The sequence below is a fragment of the Eptatretus burgeri genome, chromosome 4 (genome assembly GCF_056783735.1).
Source record: "Eptatretus burgeri isolate ZD-2024b chromosome 4, Ebu_testis_v1, whole genome shotgun sequence".
Classification (NCBI taxonomy): domain Eukaryota; kingdom Metazoa; phylum Chordata; class Myxini; order Myxiniformes; family Myxinidae; genus Eptatretus; species Eptatretus burgeri.
Genome location: NC_140964.1, coordinates 141,083,952 through 141,102,822, shown reverse-complemented (window position 1 = coordinate 141,102,822; position 18,871 = coordinate 141,083,952). Strand labels below are relative to the sequence as shown.

General features: G+C 51.2%; 1 protein-coding gene across 16 annotated transcripts in view; it reads left to right on the top strand.

The window, feature by feature from the left end:
- Positions 1-18,871, top strand: part of ANKLE2 (ankyrin repeat and LEM domain containing 2) — a 165,263-nt gene that overhangs the window by 76,390 nt on the left and 70,002 nt on the right. For all 16 annotated transcript variants that reach the window (XR_015057854.1, XR_015057853.1, XR_015057855.1 and 13 more), the window contains one exon: positions 16,424-16,611. Coding sequence is in view for 13 of the 16 variants with exons in the window: in XM_085880172.1 (XP_085736298.1) it covers positions 16,424-16,611 (188 nt within the window). In the remaining 3 variants the exon portion in view is untranslated. The remainder of the gene's footprint in view (positions 1-16,423; positions 16,612-18,871) is intronic.

The following is an 18,871-nucleotide window of genomic DNA, read 5'->3' as shown; positions in this document are numbered from 1 at the left end:
CCAGCCTTTCCGAGAAATCGGATCAAGAATGATTCATGCCCACTTCTGTTCCGTCCTATCAGCGAGCGTGGGGCGATTTGGCCCCGCCTCCAGGCGCGTCGGAGTATAATCGCTATATGCAGATTCGCGGATCAAGAATGATTCACGCCCACTTCTGTTCCGTCCTATCAGCGAGCGTGGGGCGATTGGGCCCCGCCTCCAGGCGCGTCGGAGTATAATCGCTATATGCAGATTCGCGGATCAAGAATGATTCACGCCCACTTCTGTTCCGTCCTATCAGCGAGCGTGGGGCGATTGGGCCCCGCCTCCAGGCGCGTCGGAGTATAATTGCTATATGCAGATTCGCGGATCAAGAATGATTCACCGCCCACTTTTCCTTCGTCCAATGGGCGAGCGTGGCTCCGCCCCCGAGCCATTTCTGATCCAAAAATCTGCATATGATTTCTCCTGTCGGACTATAAAGCACCGAGCGCGGAGCGAATCGAGGCAGTTGAGTTGGGAAGAGTTGAAGAGTTGAGAAGAGGAAAGAGTTGGAGAGTTGTGGCGGCGGCGAAATCAGTCGAGAGAGTGTCTGTCGGGGTCCGGAGAGGCTGGAGAAGCCAAGAATCTTTGTGGAGGTCTGCGCTCGTGTCAGAGTCGGGGAGCTGCGGAGAGGGGAGGCCGGTAACGCGACCGAGGTCGCAGTAGCGTCGCTTGTCGCGGGACCCAAGCCAGCCAGATATCCTCTTTCCCCCGAGCATCAACAACCCCTCCCTGTTTTCCCCCGCGCTGAGATAGTGTGAGAAGGGGGCCCCGTTCCCACCCCATTCCAGGCAGTGCCAGCGAGGCCCGCGGAGTCGGGGCGCCGCCGCCATTTTGCGGCTCATCACCAGACGGGTAGGCTCGACGCGGTCTCGGCCCCAGGCCCGTCTGCCCCCTCATCGTTGAGGGTGGCCCCTTCCTTTTTCTTTTGCTTTGAGTATATGTGTTGTCGGCGCCGTCTGTGAAGTAAAACTGTATAAGTGTTGCCGTGTGCTCGGTAGTCGGTAGCAGATCTGCATTGTGTTTCTTTTGTTGCAATTGCTTTTGGTGCATAATTGTTGTTTCTTCTTTTGTTACATTTGCTTTTGGTGCATAATTGTGGTAATTGTATATGTGTGCTTTCCGTTTGCCGCGGAATAAATGTGCTTTATGTTGAACTGTTTTTCCCGTTTCGCTTCGTCTTTTCTTTTATTGAATCTCCATCTTACTTCACGTAAAGGGTTGGTCGTGGGCTAAAAACGCCCAATAATTAATCGAACCGTCGAGATTGACGATAACACCGCTCGGTTATCCCGATAGTACGGAACGTGTCGCTTAAAGTGGCCCGTGTCCGAAGTCGACCTGCGGCGAGGTGCGATCGCCCGGTCTACCCTCTGTGTGGGTACTTAGGTAGGTCGAATTTGGCGAGCAACCCTATCCCACGCGAGGGGCCGATTGGCACGATCGTGGTGAGGCCGAAAGGCCCACCCGTGACTAGTTCCCGGCGTTAGTCCGAGAGGGTCACAACGGGATTGTCCGTCCGGTGGGCGACGTGCCGCGATTCGAGTTACGTGGCCGCTCGCACGCCGGCGGGCGCGAACCCGCAACACTGTTGTCAGGAGTGGGACACAAAGTCATCCCCCTCCTCGCGGCACTGGTGTCGGAGAGCGGGAAAACGGGCTCTCCTGTCTCCAGCTAAATTCACGCGAATCGGACCAGGGGTGAGACGAGCGACCCCCGATTCCCTCCAAATTACGAGCGATTTAAATTAACCCTTTACGAGAAATAAGATGGCGTCTCAAGGCGAGCGGGAGCCCGGAGTATTAGAAATGGATTTAGAATGTGTAGAATCCATGGTCCAGGATGAAAACCCCGTGCAGGAAATGTTGGTTGTGCAGGAACACGAACTCCCCCAACTGAACCCAGAGCCCGAAATAGGTGCGGCGGCGGCCGCGGTGTATGACACCTCCCCTCCCCCTCTCCACCAAAACCCCCCGATTCTTGCCGAATCGGCTCACCCAAGCGCACCCGACATGGCCCAGCTATGCGCCATGCTGGCGGCAATGACAGCGAGGATGGATACAAACACAAATGAAATGAAAAACGAAATAAAAGGCATGAACAAGCAAATGAACGAAGTGAAAACGAAAATGGATACAAACACGAACGAAATAAAAGGCATGAACGAAAAGATGGATACAAACACAAACGAAATAAAAGGCATGAACAAGCAAATGAACGGAATGAAAACTAATATGGAAACAAATGCGCAAGGAATGAAGGAAGAAATGAAAGAGCTGCGGGGTGAGACGCAGAACATGGGCCGAAGCCTGCAGGCGGGCATGAAGGCAGTGACCAGGGAGCTCAAAATGGCGACGAGCTGGGAGGGGGTGAAACGGCTGTCGGGCCCGCGGTGGAGGCGGGTGACAAAGTAATTCGGGAGACGTGTTGGGCGAGGGTCGTGACGGAAAAAGTGACGGTGACCGAGAGGGAAAAACTAATTGGGGTGACGGAGACGTGCACGAGGGAGATAACAAGGGAAGAGACGGAAATAATAGTTGAGACAAGGGAGATAACAAGGGAAGAGGTGACTGAGTTGGCAGAGACACGGGAGATGGGAACGATAGAGGGAAGACTACACGATGAAGACGGGGTAAGTGACGCGCACACACACACACACGGAGGTAGTGGAGGATAATGGGGGTGAGCTCGCGGACTGGGTAGAGACCCGGTGCGAGCAGTTGGATGGCCTCCTCCAGGAACGAGGGGAGGGAGTATGCCCCCTTGAAGCGAGTCACGACCAGGTGGGTTCGGTCGTGTCGAGCGAGTTCGGGGGGAGGAGTGCTGCGGACAGGTGCACGGAGAGCTTGGGGGGTATAGATGCCCCGGAGACCCTTGTGGGGACACGAATCCCCAGTGTGGTTGTCCCGGTGTGTGCGGTGTCGAGGTGTGTGTTCACGAGTGTGGCGAAATGCGTGCTGCAACGCACGCATAGCGTGGGTGCAAGGGCGTGTGTGAGAGCGACCGAGTGGGTGACAAAGACCCCGTGTGCGGAAGCAACCCCGTGTGTGAGTGGTGTGGTGGTAAGTGTGCAGAAGATCGTGCTTCCCAGCACGCCGTGTGTGGATGAGGCACCGCGAGCGAGTGCCCCCGCGTGTGTGAGTAGTATGGTTTGTGTGAGGGAAATGGCACGAGTGAGTGAAAGGCCGCGAGTGAGTGGAGCCACGTGTGCAAGGGAAATGGCATGCGTGAGTGAGCGGCCGAGTGTGAGAGAGACAGCGTGTGCAAGGTCGCTGTGTGTAAGGGAGATGTCGGTCGGCATGTGTGTACATGCAGCCGCGTCTCCCGGTGTGAGTTTAATGGTGAGGTGTGTTAGCGTCGTAACACGCAGGTGTGCGTGGGTGGAATGGAGACGACGACGGCGACATGTGAGGGACAAAAGCCGGGTCGCGGCTGTAGCTGTTTCGGGGACCGTGCCGGGTTCACCCAGCAGCGAGCGCGAGGTCCGTGCTGTGCAACGCACGAGGCCCCCACGTGCTCGCTTACGAGAGTGAAGTCCCGGTCCAGAAACGAGCGCGGTGAATGTTGCCGATCCCGCGACGGACAAAGTTTAGGCAGGATTTCGGATTTGGACCGGACGGGTTCTCCACGCGATCGTGTGTGTTAAGCTCCAACGGGCAAAGCACATGTGTTCGCGTGGGGAACCCCTCGAGATGTGGGGCTTGTGTTTTTTTTTATGCGCACGGTGACGTCATGGTTGCACGTGGGGTTGGAATCCGGCAGGAAGGGTATCCCTGCCAGATGGTACCGTCCAAGGAGGGACGAGGTACACGTGCAGCTGCATGACGTCACGGGCAGGTGCAAAGTGCGCGAGCTGTGAGTTGCCGCTCTGGTGCTGCGCATGTGGAAAAAAAACAAAAAACAGCAAGCCTCGTTTTCGGGTGAACAGGATTCCCGGGCAAGGGGTGGAAGACCCCCTTACCAGGGCACAGGATGGAAACTAGTTAGGGGGAAGGGTTAGCATAGCTAGACCGACTTCATGGGGCAGGGGTAAGTCCTCATGGAGTCAGTGGAATGGATGAGTTGGAGGGATTGTAGCCAGATTTAGGTGGGGAAATTGATTAATGGGATTATTTTAGGACAGTGACTGACAGTGAGTGTGTAGAGGGGACGTAGTTTAGCTACGTAGTGTTAAAAGGAACGTGCTGTAGTGTAAGGGACGACGTGGGAGCACGAGTTAGGTAGGGGATTTAGTGAGAAGGATGGCAGAGTTCAGCGGTGTGTGTGTTGAAAAGTTGTGAGGTGAGGACATGATGAGTGAATGAGGCCAGCGGGTCTGTGTGAGTGGAGCGAATGGGGAATGCATGGTGCGATGAGTGATTGGGGGGAGGAGTGACTCCCGCCCAAGGGACCCCGGGGTCAGTGTAGAGTGAGTTAGCTGGGTTAGTCAAATTAACAAAAATGGAGGTTGTTTTGTTGTTGGTGGGAATGTAGGCTCGATACCCATTTGGAGGGGTGCAGGAGCCCTGTTGACGGGCTGGGAGCGTGGCTGCGAAAGGTGAGTATCGCTGAGTGGGTACCCCTGGCATCAGGCTAGTCGGCCGTGGTAGGCCAAGGGCCCATGGGGGGCCGGGATAGCATATTGGGCATGGGTGCGCCCGCTTGGTGCAGGGGCCCGGGGCGCCAGTAGCCGCGTGGGCAGTCTTGTGGGCACAGGTGACCCTCGGAAAGGGGCCTGGGAAGCCAGCCTGCCACGTGTGCGTTTCAGGGGAGGTGCCATGGGGGGCACTCCCCGGTGTTTAGGGAGCTGGTAGGCTCGGAGGCAGTGTAGTGCCCGGGGGTGCCATAGCTGGAGATTCGGCAGAGGGTCGTGCCTGCCAAAGGGAGCCACGTGTCCCAGCCATGAGACCGTGTGAGGGCACGGAGAGAAAATTGGGGGGCAAGGCCCGAAATTGTGAGGACACCAACACAGGCGACGGGAATCTGGGTTGTTAGAACCAATAGTTTAAGCGAGAGGCGCTTGAAAGCCCCGGGGTAGTTTAACAGGTTAATGGTTAGGGTAGATTAGGAAGTGTACCCCTCCGCACCATCCATCCCCTCGCTCTCGTTGTGGGCCGCTGGACCCACTTTGGTTTAGATCGCTGAACTCTGGGGAGGCCATCCTGAGGCTTCGTTGGGCCTCGACACAGGACGCTAGCTCTCCCTTGTTCCCCTCCGGGAAGGGAACGTAGGGGTTGGGAGTAGGCTCGGTGACAGGATAGGTTAGCCGAACAAGGACAGTAAAGGGGGTTAGGGGACGATTTATAGTGGGGAAGTGAACATAAAAACAACAACAAAAAAAATAAGTTGGGGCTAAATTGGTTTTGGACAAATTAAGGGAGTGGGTATGGACAGTGACAGGCAAAGGCGATAGGTTGGGAGGGAGACCATAGAGTAGGTCCGAGCCCGCCTTCCGAGTGGCCAGCACCACCGCACTCCCTCCACCAACCTCCACTGAACGGCGAAGGCTGGCCAGCTTCATCAGCAGCTGTTGTTTTCCTGCAAGGCCTGTGCCGGCTGGATCGGCTGCAGCTGCTGTGCTGCAAGGCCTGTACCGGCCGGATCGTCTGCAGCTGTTTTCTGCAAGGCCTGTGCCGGCCAGTTCATCTGCCGGCTGTGTTTGCCTGCAGCGGCCTTGTTCTGCAGGCTGTGTTTGCCTGATCACCTTTGCCATGCCATGCCCACTGCCCCTGTTCACCAGCCCCGTTCAATTTTTGCTTTGCCCCCCCTGTTCATTTCCATGTGCGCCAGGATCAAGGCAACAGTTTGCAAGCTGCGAGAACTGCCCTGTTGGCAGCTACAACACGGGCCTGCAGTGGCGGCCCGTGCACCGTGTTTGCGTCCATCCATCCATTCATCCATCCATTTGTTGTGTTCATTGCGTGTGCCACTTGAGCTGGCACGGAGACTGCGTTTGTGCAGCCCATGCACCGTTGTGGTTCACTACGTTCAGTTCAAAAGGGAAGGCCTTGGACTGCGTGTGAGCAGCCGGCCACGTTCCCTGTCACCAGCATTGTTTGAGTCAGAGACTGCATGCGAGCAGCCTGGCTCCCTGCTAACTGCTTTCTTTTTGCAGAGTCCATTGATCCTGGGCCATGGTTTAGTGTAAAATTTGTAAGTTAAGGTTAAGATGTACTGTAAATATGAGTGCGCCCCCGGCATGTATGTCTTAGCGCCGGCAATTTTATTTAAGTCGTCCGTGTGAGTGGGTTTGTTTAGTTAGTTACTCAGCCCTCAGGTTATTTATTTTGGGGACACGAATACCATGAATGTCGCACTCAGGGATCCGTAGGTAAAATTTACTAGGGGAGAACTACACATGATGGCACACGAAAATTTGACGACTCAGGACGAGTCTGTAAAAAGGGGAGGGGGTAGTGTTGTGGTTGATGAAATTCGCAAACCACCATTCAGGTCCCGTAGGTGAGATATCTCTGTAAGTACATGTGTAGTTAGGCCCAAACCCGTTGTCTAGTGGGAATACATGTCATTTATGCGTGCTGCGACTCTTCAGGATAGCCGTTTTTCTTTTACTATCTTTATTTTGGACCAACTGCCATTACTACCACCACCAACCGCATCTCGACAACCACAGCCACCTTCTCCAGAACCGCCTTCACAACATCCACCTTCTCCACAACCGCTTTCACACACCAACCACCAACCGCAACGCCGCTTCACAACAACAACAACGCCAACAGCCACGACCTTTACCGTCACATCTCGCCCTCGCAACCATCGCATCACCGCCATTCCCGCGCCGCTTGTGGGCACCGATCCTGGACTCGTACAGGGCGCGCACCGAGCAGCGGGTGCAAAAACACCAGCCTTTCTGAGAAATCGGATCAAGAATGATTCATGCCCACTTCTGTTCCGTCCTATCAGCGAGCGTGGGGCGATTTGGCCCCGCCTCCAGGCGCGTCGGAGTATAATCGCTATATGCAGATTCGCGGATCAAGAATGATTCACGCCCACTTCTGTTCCGTCCTATCAGCGAGCGTGGGGCGATTGGGCCCCGCCTCCAGGCGCGTCGGAGTATAATTGCTATATGCAGATTCGCGGATCAAGAATGATTCACGCCCACTTTTCCTTCGTCCAATGGGCGAGCGTGGCTCCGCCCCCGAGCCATTCCTGATCCAAAAATCTGCATATGATTTCTCCTGTCGGACTATAAAGCACCGAGCGCGGAGCGAATCGAGGCAGTTGAGTTGGGAAGAGTTGAAGAGTTGAGAAGAGGAAAGAGTTGGAGAGTTGTGGCGGCGGCGAAATCAGTCGAGAGAGTGTCTGTCGGGGTCCGGAGAGGCTGGAGAAGCCAAGAATCTTTGTGGAGGCCTGCGCTCGTGTCAGAGTCGGGGAGCTGCGGAGAGGGGAGGCCGGTAACGCGACCGAGGTCGCAGTGGCGTCGCTCGTCGCGGGACCCAAGCCAGCCAGATATCCTATTTCCCCCGAGCATCAACAACCCCTCCCTGTTTCCCCCCCGCGCTGAGATAGTGTGAGAAGGGGGCCCCGTTCCCACCCCATTCCAGGCAGTGCCAGCGAGGCCCGCGGAGTCGGGGCGCCGCCGCCATTTTGCGGCTCATCACCAGACGGGTAGGCTCGACGCGGTCTCGGCCCCAGGCCCGTCTGCCCCCTCATCGTTGAGGGTGGCCCCTTCCTTTTTCTTTTGCTTTGAGTATATGTGTTGTCGGCGCCGTCTGTGAAGTAAAACTGTATAAGTGTTGCCGTGTGCTCGGTAGTCGGTAGTAGATCTGCATTGTGTTTCTTTTGTTGCAATTGCTTTTGGTGCATAATTGTTGTGTTTCTTCTTTTGTTACATTTGCTTTTGGTGCATAATTGTGGTAATTGTATATGTGTGCTTTCCGTTTGCCGCGGAATAAATGTGCTTTATGTTGAACTGTTTTTCCCGTTTCACTTCGTCTTTTCTTTTATTGAATCTCCATCTTACTTCACGTAAAGGGTTGGTCGTGGGCTAAAAATGCCCAATAATTAATCGAACCGTCGAGGTTGACAAGAACACCGCTCGGTTATCCCGATAGTACGGAACGGGTCGCTTAAAGTGGCCCATGTCCGAAGTCGACCTGCGGCGAGGTGCGATCGCCCGCTCTACCCTCCATGTGGGTACTTCGGTAGGTCGAATTTGGCGAGCAACCCTATCCCACGCGGGGGGCCGATTGGCACGATCGTGGTGAGGCCGAAAGGCCCACCCGTGACTAGTTCCCGGCGTTAGTCCGAGAGGGTCACGACGGGATTGTCCGTCCGGTGGGCGACGTGCCGCAATTCGAGTTACGTGGCCGCTCGCACGCCGGCGGGCGCGAATCCGCAACAATATATATATTGTGACGTTCACGGGACTTGAACAGTCCCGCCAACGTAGAATGAGCCGAAACGATGGAGGCGGTTTATTTATTTATAACCCAAAGGTGGCGGTTCTAATCGCTCCACCACAAACGGGACGAGGAAGGTGGCACGAGTCGCTTTTCACTGAGTTGATAACGTTTATTCCTCTAACCAGAAATAACAAGACTCGGCAAGAAGAGGGATCTGGGGCGATTCGACGGGATGGTGCGGGATCGGGCGTGGGGAAAACACAGACAATTCCAATGAATATACAAATCTCAAACCCTCTAAGGCGCCAGGTACACACACACACACACACACACACACACACACACACACACACACACACACACGTACACACACGTACACACACACACGTACACACACGTACACACACGTACACACACGTACACACACGTACACACACGTACACACACACACACACACAAAACGTAGCTATTTCTGGTGGTCAGGCTGGACCGTGGTGTGGACGCAACTGTCCCTGGATTGGCGTCGGACGAGCTGGCCTTGCTCTCGTCAGTGGGGCAGGAGAAACCGTGGTGCTGTCGACTTCCTGGTCTTGGCCCAAGTCCGCTCACAGCCGCCAGGGAACCAGTTCTGGCGCCAAATTGCGAGCAGGAGAGGGAGGCAGGTCCGCCCACCGTTCGACCCCGTACTCCGAGCCAGCAGAACCCCAGAGCCAACCAAGGTGAGGCACGAGGCCCAGGAAGGCCACAAGACACGATCAAACCAGGGCCTAATCAGCGCAACAAAAAGCACGCTCCCAGCACAACAGTCTCCACCAAAACAGTCTTTCTGTCCCGATCTTCTTCCTCTTCACTTTTCGACTCCGAACAGAACCTTTTTATCCTCCCGTACTCGTCACTTCCAATCGAGCCGTTTTATTGGCCCTGCGCCGTCGCCTTCCGCCAATCGTGATCACGGGGCGGAGCCATCTGCAGCACTGTCCTGTGACGTCACGGCAAGCCTCCAGAGAATACTAAAAGGGGTTTACGCAGACACACTTACCCTATCCCATATCCCTATTTAATGACGTGACAATTATCATTTCCCCCTTGAAGAAATGGACATTTACTAGACAACTTATCACCACTGAATTGCTACTTATTACATCGAGATCCTGGTAAACTCGAACAGCATGGCATACCTAATTAAACATCCTAATTACCCTTTTGAATGCATACCCCCCCCTCAAACGTAACACTGCCCCCTCCTCTGGTACCGCAGCTCCTGCAAGGTATATCACAGGCGCTACTGTACCAGCCTTAACACTTACTGACTCACACCTAATTAACCTAACGAAATAAAGTAGGAGGGGCAATGGCCAGCGAGCCGCAGCTAACTTCCCTATCCTGCTTAATGTACTGCCCCCTTATGGCCTTATCCTCGCCTAAACAATCATTCATTTTTTTATTATTATTATTATTTTTTATTTTATCACATGAGAGCACTGAGCAAAGCTGCACTCCATCCTCTGGATCATCGCTCTTGCCCAACACTCTTCCAGTGATCTGGGGAGGGGAAACAAAAGGTTCCACAAAAACACAACACTTATACTTTACATTCCTACTCTAAGCCTTAACGACACTATTCATGTGATATTTACACTTGACCGCGTCCCCCAGTGGATGCTAATAGACCCAGCGTTACCTGGGGAGCCAATTTTCAAATTTGCTTGCCCCAAAATTATGCGGACATCATGCCCTTGCTGCACATGTCAAGTTGTGCGGGATCGAGTGGGACTCGTACATCTTCACAACACTCACACCATGGTCATCATCACATTTATAGGTCATGGTCCTCATTTTAATCATGCAGGCTGAACCCCGTCATGGCCGTGGGGTGGGTTACCACAAGGTGATGGGGGCATCTCAGGTGCAACCATGCCCACAGGTAAGCTTTAGTCCAACTCGGACGTTTCTCCGCCCCGCTCCCTTTGATTCCCACCCCCCCTGGTAGCCATCAGCAATCATCCCGTACAACACACTGGAAGGTGTCTCACTGGCTCCTCTGGCCTTCCTGGGTCGCCAAGGTCCTACCCGCCTTGGTCGCCCAACCAGACCCTCTCCCAGTTGCCTCCAGACACTGTCACCATTAGCCACCAGGGGTGAATCTCCTTGAAGGGCGTCGCAATTCCCGCTCACCGTGAGCTTCAGCAATTCCTGTGGACAAGCACATCATCCCCACCCACAAAACCCACATGACTCCCCCACCCCATCGACCTTACATGTGACACCTGCATTTCTAACACTTCACCGACCATGACCTTCCCTGTTACCACACCATGTCCAATAAAAAAATCAATGTGTGCACCATACATTTCACTCCTTAACTTCAAACAACTCACACAGCACTTCTCACCCGATCCACGCACCAGCCATTGGACAGCCACTCGTGCCCGCTTTGTTTCCAATTACCCACTGTCCCGATTGTCACCCTAAAACCCAGCAGAACTTACAAACCCATGCCAATTTTCCCACAATTCATTTTTCTTTCTTTTTTTTTTTTACCAAAGGAGGCACTTCGCTACTATCTCAGCAGCCGAGCATGGCCCTATATGCTCAGCCCAATCTAGTCTCCCCGACCCCCGACAGTGATTTCCGGACTCGACCTATGTAAGGGCACCTCGGATAGACCTGGCGGTTCAGCAGGAGGATTCATCCTCTGAAGCATTTGGGTAATGCCAATTTCTCCCAGCCCCCCTCCCTGATCCTGGATCTCCGCCTGTCGGATCGTCACCGATGGCCTCTCGGGCACCCGACCCGGCCGACTCCGAGGCCAGCTTGGCCGCGCTCTCGGCCGCTCGGTGCACGGTGGGTGGATCCTGTAGCTCCACTAGCGCTCGGACCTCAGGGTCAGGAAGAGCAGCTAAAAATTTCTCTAGTGCCAGTCTGTCCCATGCCTCCACTGTAAGGTCCCGATACGCGATCCTGACTGATTGGTAAATGTCCTGTGCCAGCTCCTGCACTGTCTCACCCGGCTTTAATCTGCGGTGCTGGAGCTGGGCCCGCACCAGATCACAGTTCGCTGTAAACCCAAACCGACGGCTCAACACCTCGCAAATGTGGGAGCTGGTCAACATCCCCTCCGCAATCATGTTTAACACATCTGCGGCTGATCCCCGCAACGTTGCCACCAAATTCCCTGTACGTTCCCACTCATTCCACCCGTTTCGTCGGGAAATGCACTCAAATTGCGTCAGAAAAGCTTCAACGCTCCCTGACCCGTCAAAATTTACCAGGGGGATCACTTTTACGGTGGCCCGCTTCTCAGTTTCTCCCTTGTCCGTATCCAGCCCAGGGATCAAACACCCTTGTGGCTGCGCATCCAATTTCGGAGCCCACTGCGGCCAAAGATGTTCTGTGGCGAGGGTCTCATGGGTCAATTTTGCCTCCTGTTCAAAACGTTGAATGGACCGATTCACCTCTTCCCGCAGGATCTTCTGGGCTCGCACAACCTCCTCCAAGGCTCCGTTGCGAGTTTGTAGCTGCTCCTCAACCAACCCGGACACTCTACTTACAAAAGACGGCTCTACCAGGCCTTTATCCAAGACTTCATCTTGGCTCATAATTTTATCTTGTTCGTCCAAACGAGCCTCCAATTCTTTTACCTCCTCCGCCAAATTCATCCCTTGCTTCCTCAGCTCTCCCCACTCTTCAACTTGCAGCTGCATACGAGCATCCACACAGGCACGATGACGTTCCAGGCTTTCATCCACTTTATCAACCCGAATGTTCGTTGCATCAATTTTATCTACCAATTTTTTTTGTATATTTTCCCCCTCCAATGTAATTTCTACCTTTGTTTCCTCCAATCTATGCTCGAATTTACTTTGTATTTCTCCCAATTTAAAATCCACACACTCCTGCATCTCAATTTTCATTTTCTCCATCTTTTCCCCCAATTCATCCCTCATTAAATCAATCCGTGCACCCAACTGTTCCCCCATTACCCCCAATTGATCTGTCATTTCTGCCCCCCTGTGCCGTCATTTTTGCCATTTCTGCCGTCATTTCTGCCCTCTGTGTCACGAATTGATTTTCCATTTGTGCCCCCTGTGCCATCATTTCTGCCCTCTGTGTCACGAATTGATTTTCCATTTGTGCCGTCATTTCTGCCCTCTGTGTCACGAATTGATTTGCCATTTGTACCGTCATGTCCACTATTAAACGTTCCAACAGTGTCTGGATCGTCATCGCACCGGTTTCCGGCGCTGCCGGCCCCGTTACGGGCGATGAAGCACGGTCCACGATCGGAATGGGGGAGGTTCCAACCCTACCCCCGTCTCTCCCTTCTTCCCCCGACTCGCTGCCAGACACGTGGCCTTCCTCCTCAAACATCTGCACATCCGCCATGGTGCAGAAGTCCCGTTTGCCGCCAATCAAATTTAAATTTGAAAAATCCCGCCAAAATTTTCCCGCGCTCGCGCGCTTTTCTGTAGTAATTTTATATTCCAATTTGTGGCGAGATTTTAATCTTGGTATATTCTCCGGATACCAAATATAATTTAGAGGGGTTCGAACATCCAACACCCTGACACCAATGTGACGTCCACGGGACTTGAACAGTCCCGCCAACGTAGAATGAACCGAAACGATGGAGGCGGTTTATTTATTTATAACCCAAAGGTGGCGGTTCTAATCGCTCCACCGCAAATGGGACGAGGAAGGTGGCACGAGTCGCTTTTCACTGAGTTGATAACGTTTATTCCTCTAACCAGAAATAACAAGACTCGGCAAGAAGAGGGATCCGGGGCGATTCGACGGGATAGTGCGGGATTTGGCGTGGGGAAAACACAGACAATTCCAATGAATATACAAATCTCAAACCCTCTAAGGCGCCAGGTACACACACACACACACACACACACACACGTACACACACGTACACACACGTACACACACGTACACACACGTACACACACACGCACACACACACACACACACACAAAACGTAGCTATTTCTGGTGGTCAGGCTGGACCGTGGTGTGGACGCAACTGTCCCTGGATTGGCGTTGGACGAGCTGGCCTTGCTCTCGTCAGGGGGCAGGAGAAACCGTGGTGCTGTCGACCTCCTGGTCTTGGCCCAAGTCCGCTCACAGCCGCCAGGGAACCAGTTCTGGCACCAAATTGCGAGCAGGAGAGGGAGGCAGGTTCGACCCCGTACTCCGAGCCAGCAGAACCCCAGAGCCAACCAAGGTGAGGCACGAGGCCCAGGAAGGCCACAAGACACGATCAAACCAGGGCCGAATCAGCGCAACAAAAAGCACGCTCCCAGCACAACAGCCTCCACCAAAACAGTCTTTCTGTCCCGATCTTCTTCCTCTTCACTTTTTTACCCCGAACAGAACCTTTTTATCCTCCCGTACTCGTCACTTCCAATCGAGCCGTTTTATTGGCCCTGCGCCGTCGCCTTCCGCCAATCGTGATCACGGGGCAGAGCCATCCGCAGCACTGTCCTGTGACGTCACGGCAAGCCTCCAGAGAATACTAAAAGGGGTTTACGCAGACACACTTACCCTATCCAGTATCCCTATTTAATTACGTGACAATTATCATTTCCCCCTTGAAGAAATGGACATTTACTAGACAACTTATCACCACTGAATTGCTACTAATTACATCGAGATCCTGGTAAACTCGAACAGCATGACATACCTAATTAAACATCCGAATTACCCTTTGAATGCATACCCCCCCGCCCCCTCAAACGTAACAATATGTATCAAAAACTACTGAACCAAATGTTGCATATCGCTTTGGGGTACCCCAAGTGTAGTTTCTGTTTGGGTAGCATGTGAGGGCTCTGTTCTCCAGCCCGGCATGAAGAGAGTCAGCAGAAGAGGATTCACCAAAAAGCAGTTTTATTGAAGGACCACACGCCAGCGGAGGTGATGTTAGCAGCTCAACCAGCATTTTTGGAGAGCTACCAAAACCACACTGAGTTTTACATTCAAAAACCCTCCCTTATATATACTCTAACCCTGGTTGGTGTGACAAGAGCTTCGAATGTGTACTCAAAATATGAGCTAAAAGTTTTCCTGCTCTCCCACAAGGGAGGGTGGAACAGTCAAACAGCTTATCTTAGGTCCCAGGAATTTCTCTTAGGCAATTATCTGGGCTTGTTATCACTGTTAAAGCAAAACCCTTTTAGTTTCGCAAGCGTGGGCTGTGTGAGGTGACCAGAATGAGCTAACTGGTGGAAGCTGTGGGACTGAAGCTATAGTTTTTTAAATGCATTACAGAGTATATAAAATGGGTTCGAATCCCTACATCTAACTCGTATATATATGTATTAATTATGGATCAGATGTGACCATAAAATAGCACTCCTCACATAGCATATCTTGGGGAGAAGGTTCAAAGTAGGAGGAAGACCCCATTTCTCTTTATGTAAATGTGTATTGTATAGTGCCCCCAGTGGTAGCCAGTTTTACAAATCATCTTCTTTTGTTAAGAAAGTCAGAACAGCTTAACATATGCATTACGGTGATGTTGAAATCTGAGTGAGAATAATTCAAATTTTCAAAATGTTTAATTTCACTCATTTTAAGCGGAGGTTCAAGCCAAAGCAAACACCACAGAGCTTCACAGCGAATCGGAGGTGATTTCTGCTCATGCCGTATGTAAGCAGCAATGATGTTTTATGACGATATCAGCTTTCTTCCAAGTCGATGGAAGATGTCCTTGGGCAAATGATAGAGTGAATAGAGCAGAATGTTTGTGAAGTACATGATGATGTCTTGATTAAATCCATGAGCAAAGCAATGGGTAGTGGACAAAAAATGGAAACAACTGGGTAAATGAGGAACACCAAATATATTGAAAGCAAAGGCTTCCACGCAGGTGTGGCCCATGTGCTAATGAAGTAAATAACATCCAAGCATACATAGGGTCATGTAGAAAAATGCTACACAGTCCTGGTTGCCTATAATTATGGCTAGCATGGCTGCAAGAGGAGACCTTAGTGACATTGAAAGAGGGTTGATTGTTGGGGCGTGTTTTGCCAGGAGCTTTAGTTACAAAGACTGCTCGATTTGCTGATGTTTCACGAGCAACGGTATCGGAGTGCAAGGCAAATTGAGTAAGGAACTGTAGATCAATTGACTGTAAATTTCAATACGAGGCACGAGCAGCCAGTTTCATCAAAAACGGTCCGCCAAGAACGCCACAGAACGGAATTCCATAGTCGGGTTGCAGTTCACAAACTGCTCATCACACGTGAATGCACGTTTGCGACCCCAGTGGTGCAAAGAGCACAGGCAATGGACTCCCGAGAGAGTGGAGAAATGTGATATGATCAGATGAATCATCCTTCACCATGTTCTCGGCAAACGGGCATGTGCAAGTGTGGCCCCAACCTAAAGAACTCCACAACCCTGAGTGCTTGATTCCAACAGTGAAGGGTTCTGGTGGTTCTGTCATGTTGTGGGATGCATTTTCCTGGCATAGTTTGGGTGCAGTCACTCCCTTCTTTAACAATGGGATATCCTGGAAGTATGCCTGAGATGGTGTTTTCCACCTCCATTAAACAGGTGTAAGTTGATTTACTTTCTTTTGGAGGAATGGTGCCGCAATCCCTCCTGCAGAATTAGATGCTGGTGAACTATATGTCATGACACTTTTAGGCTGTACTGGCTGCACGTGGTGGCCCAATATAAAGTGTCTTTGCATTGGTGTTTCCATTTGTTTGTCCAATCAAATGCAAGGGGAATAAATCAGCCTGGATAGGGAGATATCTGGAGACCATTTTAGGGTTTGATGGTGTATATGTGTGGCACTGCAGGGCTTCAGAAGAGTTATGAATATAAAGTTGAATGCTATTACAAAAGGTAATTTGTTGTTTGAGTTTGCAAAAGTTTAGCTGAAATGTGAACTTGTATCATGATAAACCAGTGTAAATCTGTGCAGTACGAAAAATCTGTCCAATATCTGCACAGTTTGGAAGGGAGGAATACATACAGTATCTTGGATGTTGTGAGGTTGTGTGAGGAATGAATTCTGAATTATTTCTTTTATCCTCATAGGGCAGGTGTTTGTCCCTCTTCTTCGTGCAGAAGAAAATACAACCCCACCAGTCATTGCCCCTCCATGTTCTCCATCTCACAACTTCAACCCACTAAGCCCCACAAGGACTTGTACTACTACATCTCGAAACCCTTGCAAGCCTTCTCAACAGTTGCAGGCCTTCGCTGGACCGATGAGTCCTGCAAAGGTAAGAGAGAGGAATGGTTTATGAAAGGAGTTGCGGGATTGCAATGGATCCTAGTTTGTTTTGGTCGAGGAGTTGTTGAGGAAGAAGAAAGAGAGATATAATGGTGGTATTGGAGTATTGAAGGCGGTGTGGGTACTGGTGACAGAATAGGAAATGGATACGAGAGACAAAGAAGGGTGATTTAAAAGGTGAGAGGTATATGTGTGATCACTTGAAAATAACTTTGAAGAAACTTTGCCATGAAAAAAGAAAAAACTGAGAACCTGCCAAAATGTCATTTGTCGCAAGTATACAAGAACTGCGCGTGGTTGTTGTTATTGTATGGCATGGAGGCATGGAGGACCTCCATCTATTGTTGGGAAAGCAGAAGCAGCATGTCCAGGGTAGAATGACTTGGTCTGACTCCAGATCGATGATCGGAAATCAAGCCATTGGAGAAGAGGAAGGATTTAATGTCGGAAGCGATGATGGATTCCATAACCTTGCTGGTGACAGGGAGAAGGCTGATTGGTCTGTAGTTGCAGGAATCTGTTTTTGCACCTTTTTGTGCAGAGCGGTAATGTTTGCTGATTTCCAAATCGATAGCAAATGAGAGGGTGAATAGAACAGAGAGAGGGTGAGCAAGAGCAGAGGAGCAGGTTTTTTCTGTAAAGTGTCCACGTTTTCCTGCATAACAGCTGTCTCTGAAACAGTTATAATGTCTGTGTTGCACGTAATAGCTGGAACTATGCAGTAGCTGTCCAGGAGGGAAGGGTGTTTGGTGCACATAGAAGGTAGATCTGTGATTGGTTGTCTCCATGTTACTGGATTGGTCAGCATGGAGAACTGGAAGAAGTTGATACTTTTCCTAAGAAAGACCCTTCGGCTGTTTGTGATGTAGGGTCGTGGTCTAAATTATCAAGCGCTCCTGCCGTGTACACTCGATCGTGGATTTTTGCAGGACATACCAACCCTTCTTCACTAAACCGTTGACATACCGTATTGGGAAGGCAGTACTCCAGTTCTAACACATGTCCATATGCGACGCTGATATCAAGTTCATGAAGTTGAGTGAACATCTTTTTGCTTTGGATTTTGGTGTGCACCTTCAGACCTATATATAATGGCAGTGGAGGCTCTTTATCCTTTGGGTGATGTGGCTTGTTTGCTCCCTTTTGATTTGTCCTTGGAGTTGAACCAGATTAGTTGACATCCATAGACGTGCCAGTGTGTTGGCAGCATTTTGATCTTAGATATTTGACCCATATTATGTAACAGTATTCATAGCAAATCCGAGGGAGTTGGGTAGTGCACTGTCCTGGCGATTGTGAGTCAAACCACTTGAGAATTGGAGAAATTGTCTTGAAAATTTCCTTCTGTATGACTGACTGCATGTGCCATTGAGAGAGTATATTTATCGAAATCATGTGATTCAAGTTCTTCTTTCAGTAAGTTATGGAGACCTGAATTAAAGATAAGAAGAGTACTTTTACCATCGGACTTTTTCTTGGCACTCATCTGGGTAGTGCATCAGAAGTTTGTGTTTTTAGCTGTGCCTTGTTTGTTGTTTTCTGATACCATAATACAGTTACCTCTTGGTTGAGAGTGTTGAAGCATCATATTGTGATTGTGGGGGTAGATAGAGGAATTTCATCAGAAAGTTAGGATTGAATAGAGTTGTTTGGTCCGTGGATGTGTAGGAGGCATCTCAATGTAAATTAAGTTGGGAAACTGAGCTTAAGTGTTGTCACCACATGGGGGGGGGGGGAGGGGTGGTGTGGTGTTAATTAGATAGGGATTAAGGATAATGTCCCCCAGTATGTGATTGCCCCCTGTGACCTTTCCCTACGCTTTTGCATTTACAAGCCAGCCATGAAAAAGTGCGTTTTTATACCAACCACAACTATAACAACAAGCAAGCTGCACGTCCAAGCGGGCAAGAGGCCATGTCTTCCTGGGTTTCTTGCCAGCAATCCATGCCCGGAGGTGGATGATTGATAGGTGTGACGTCGAAGGGAGATCAGAAGCGAATGCAGGAGGTGTGTGACGTGAGAAGGAAGAGGTTTTGGTTAGGTTCATTTCGGTGTGTGAGCGACGTGATCGAGAGAGAACGGAGCGAGGAGATGGCCTGTAAGAACAGGGCATTACGACTGGCTTTCCTTCGACGCATGAAGGGGGACGCACGATTCTTGTATTCATGCTGAGGTGAATTTGCTCACGTGGTGGAGCAAGACGCTGCCCATTGACTCTTGGTTGGGTCATGAGAGACCGATCTCAAAGC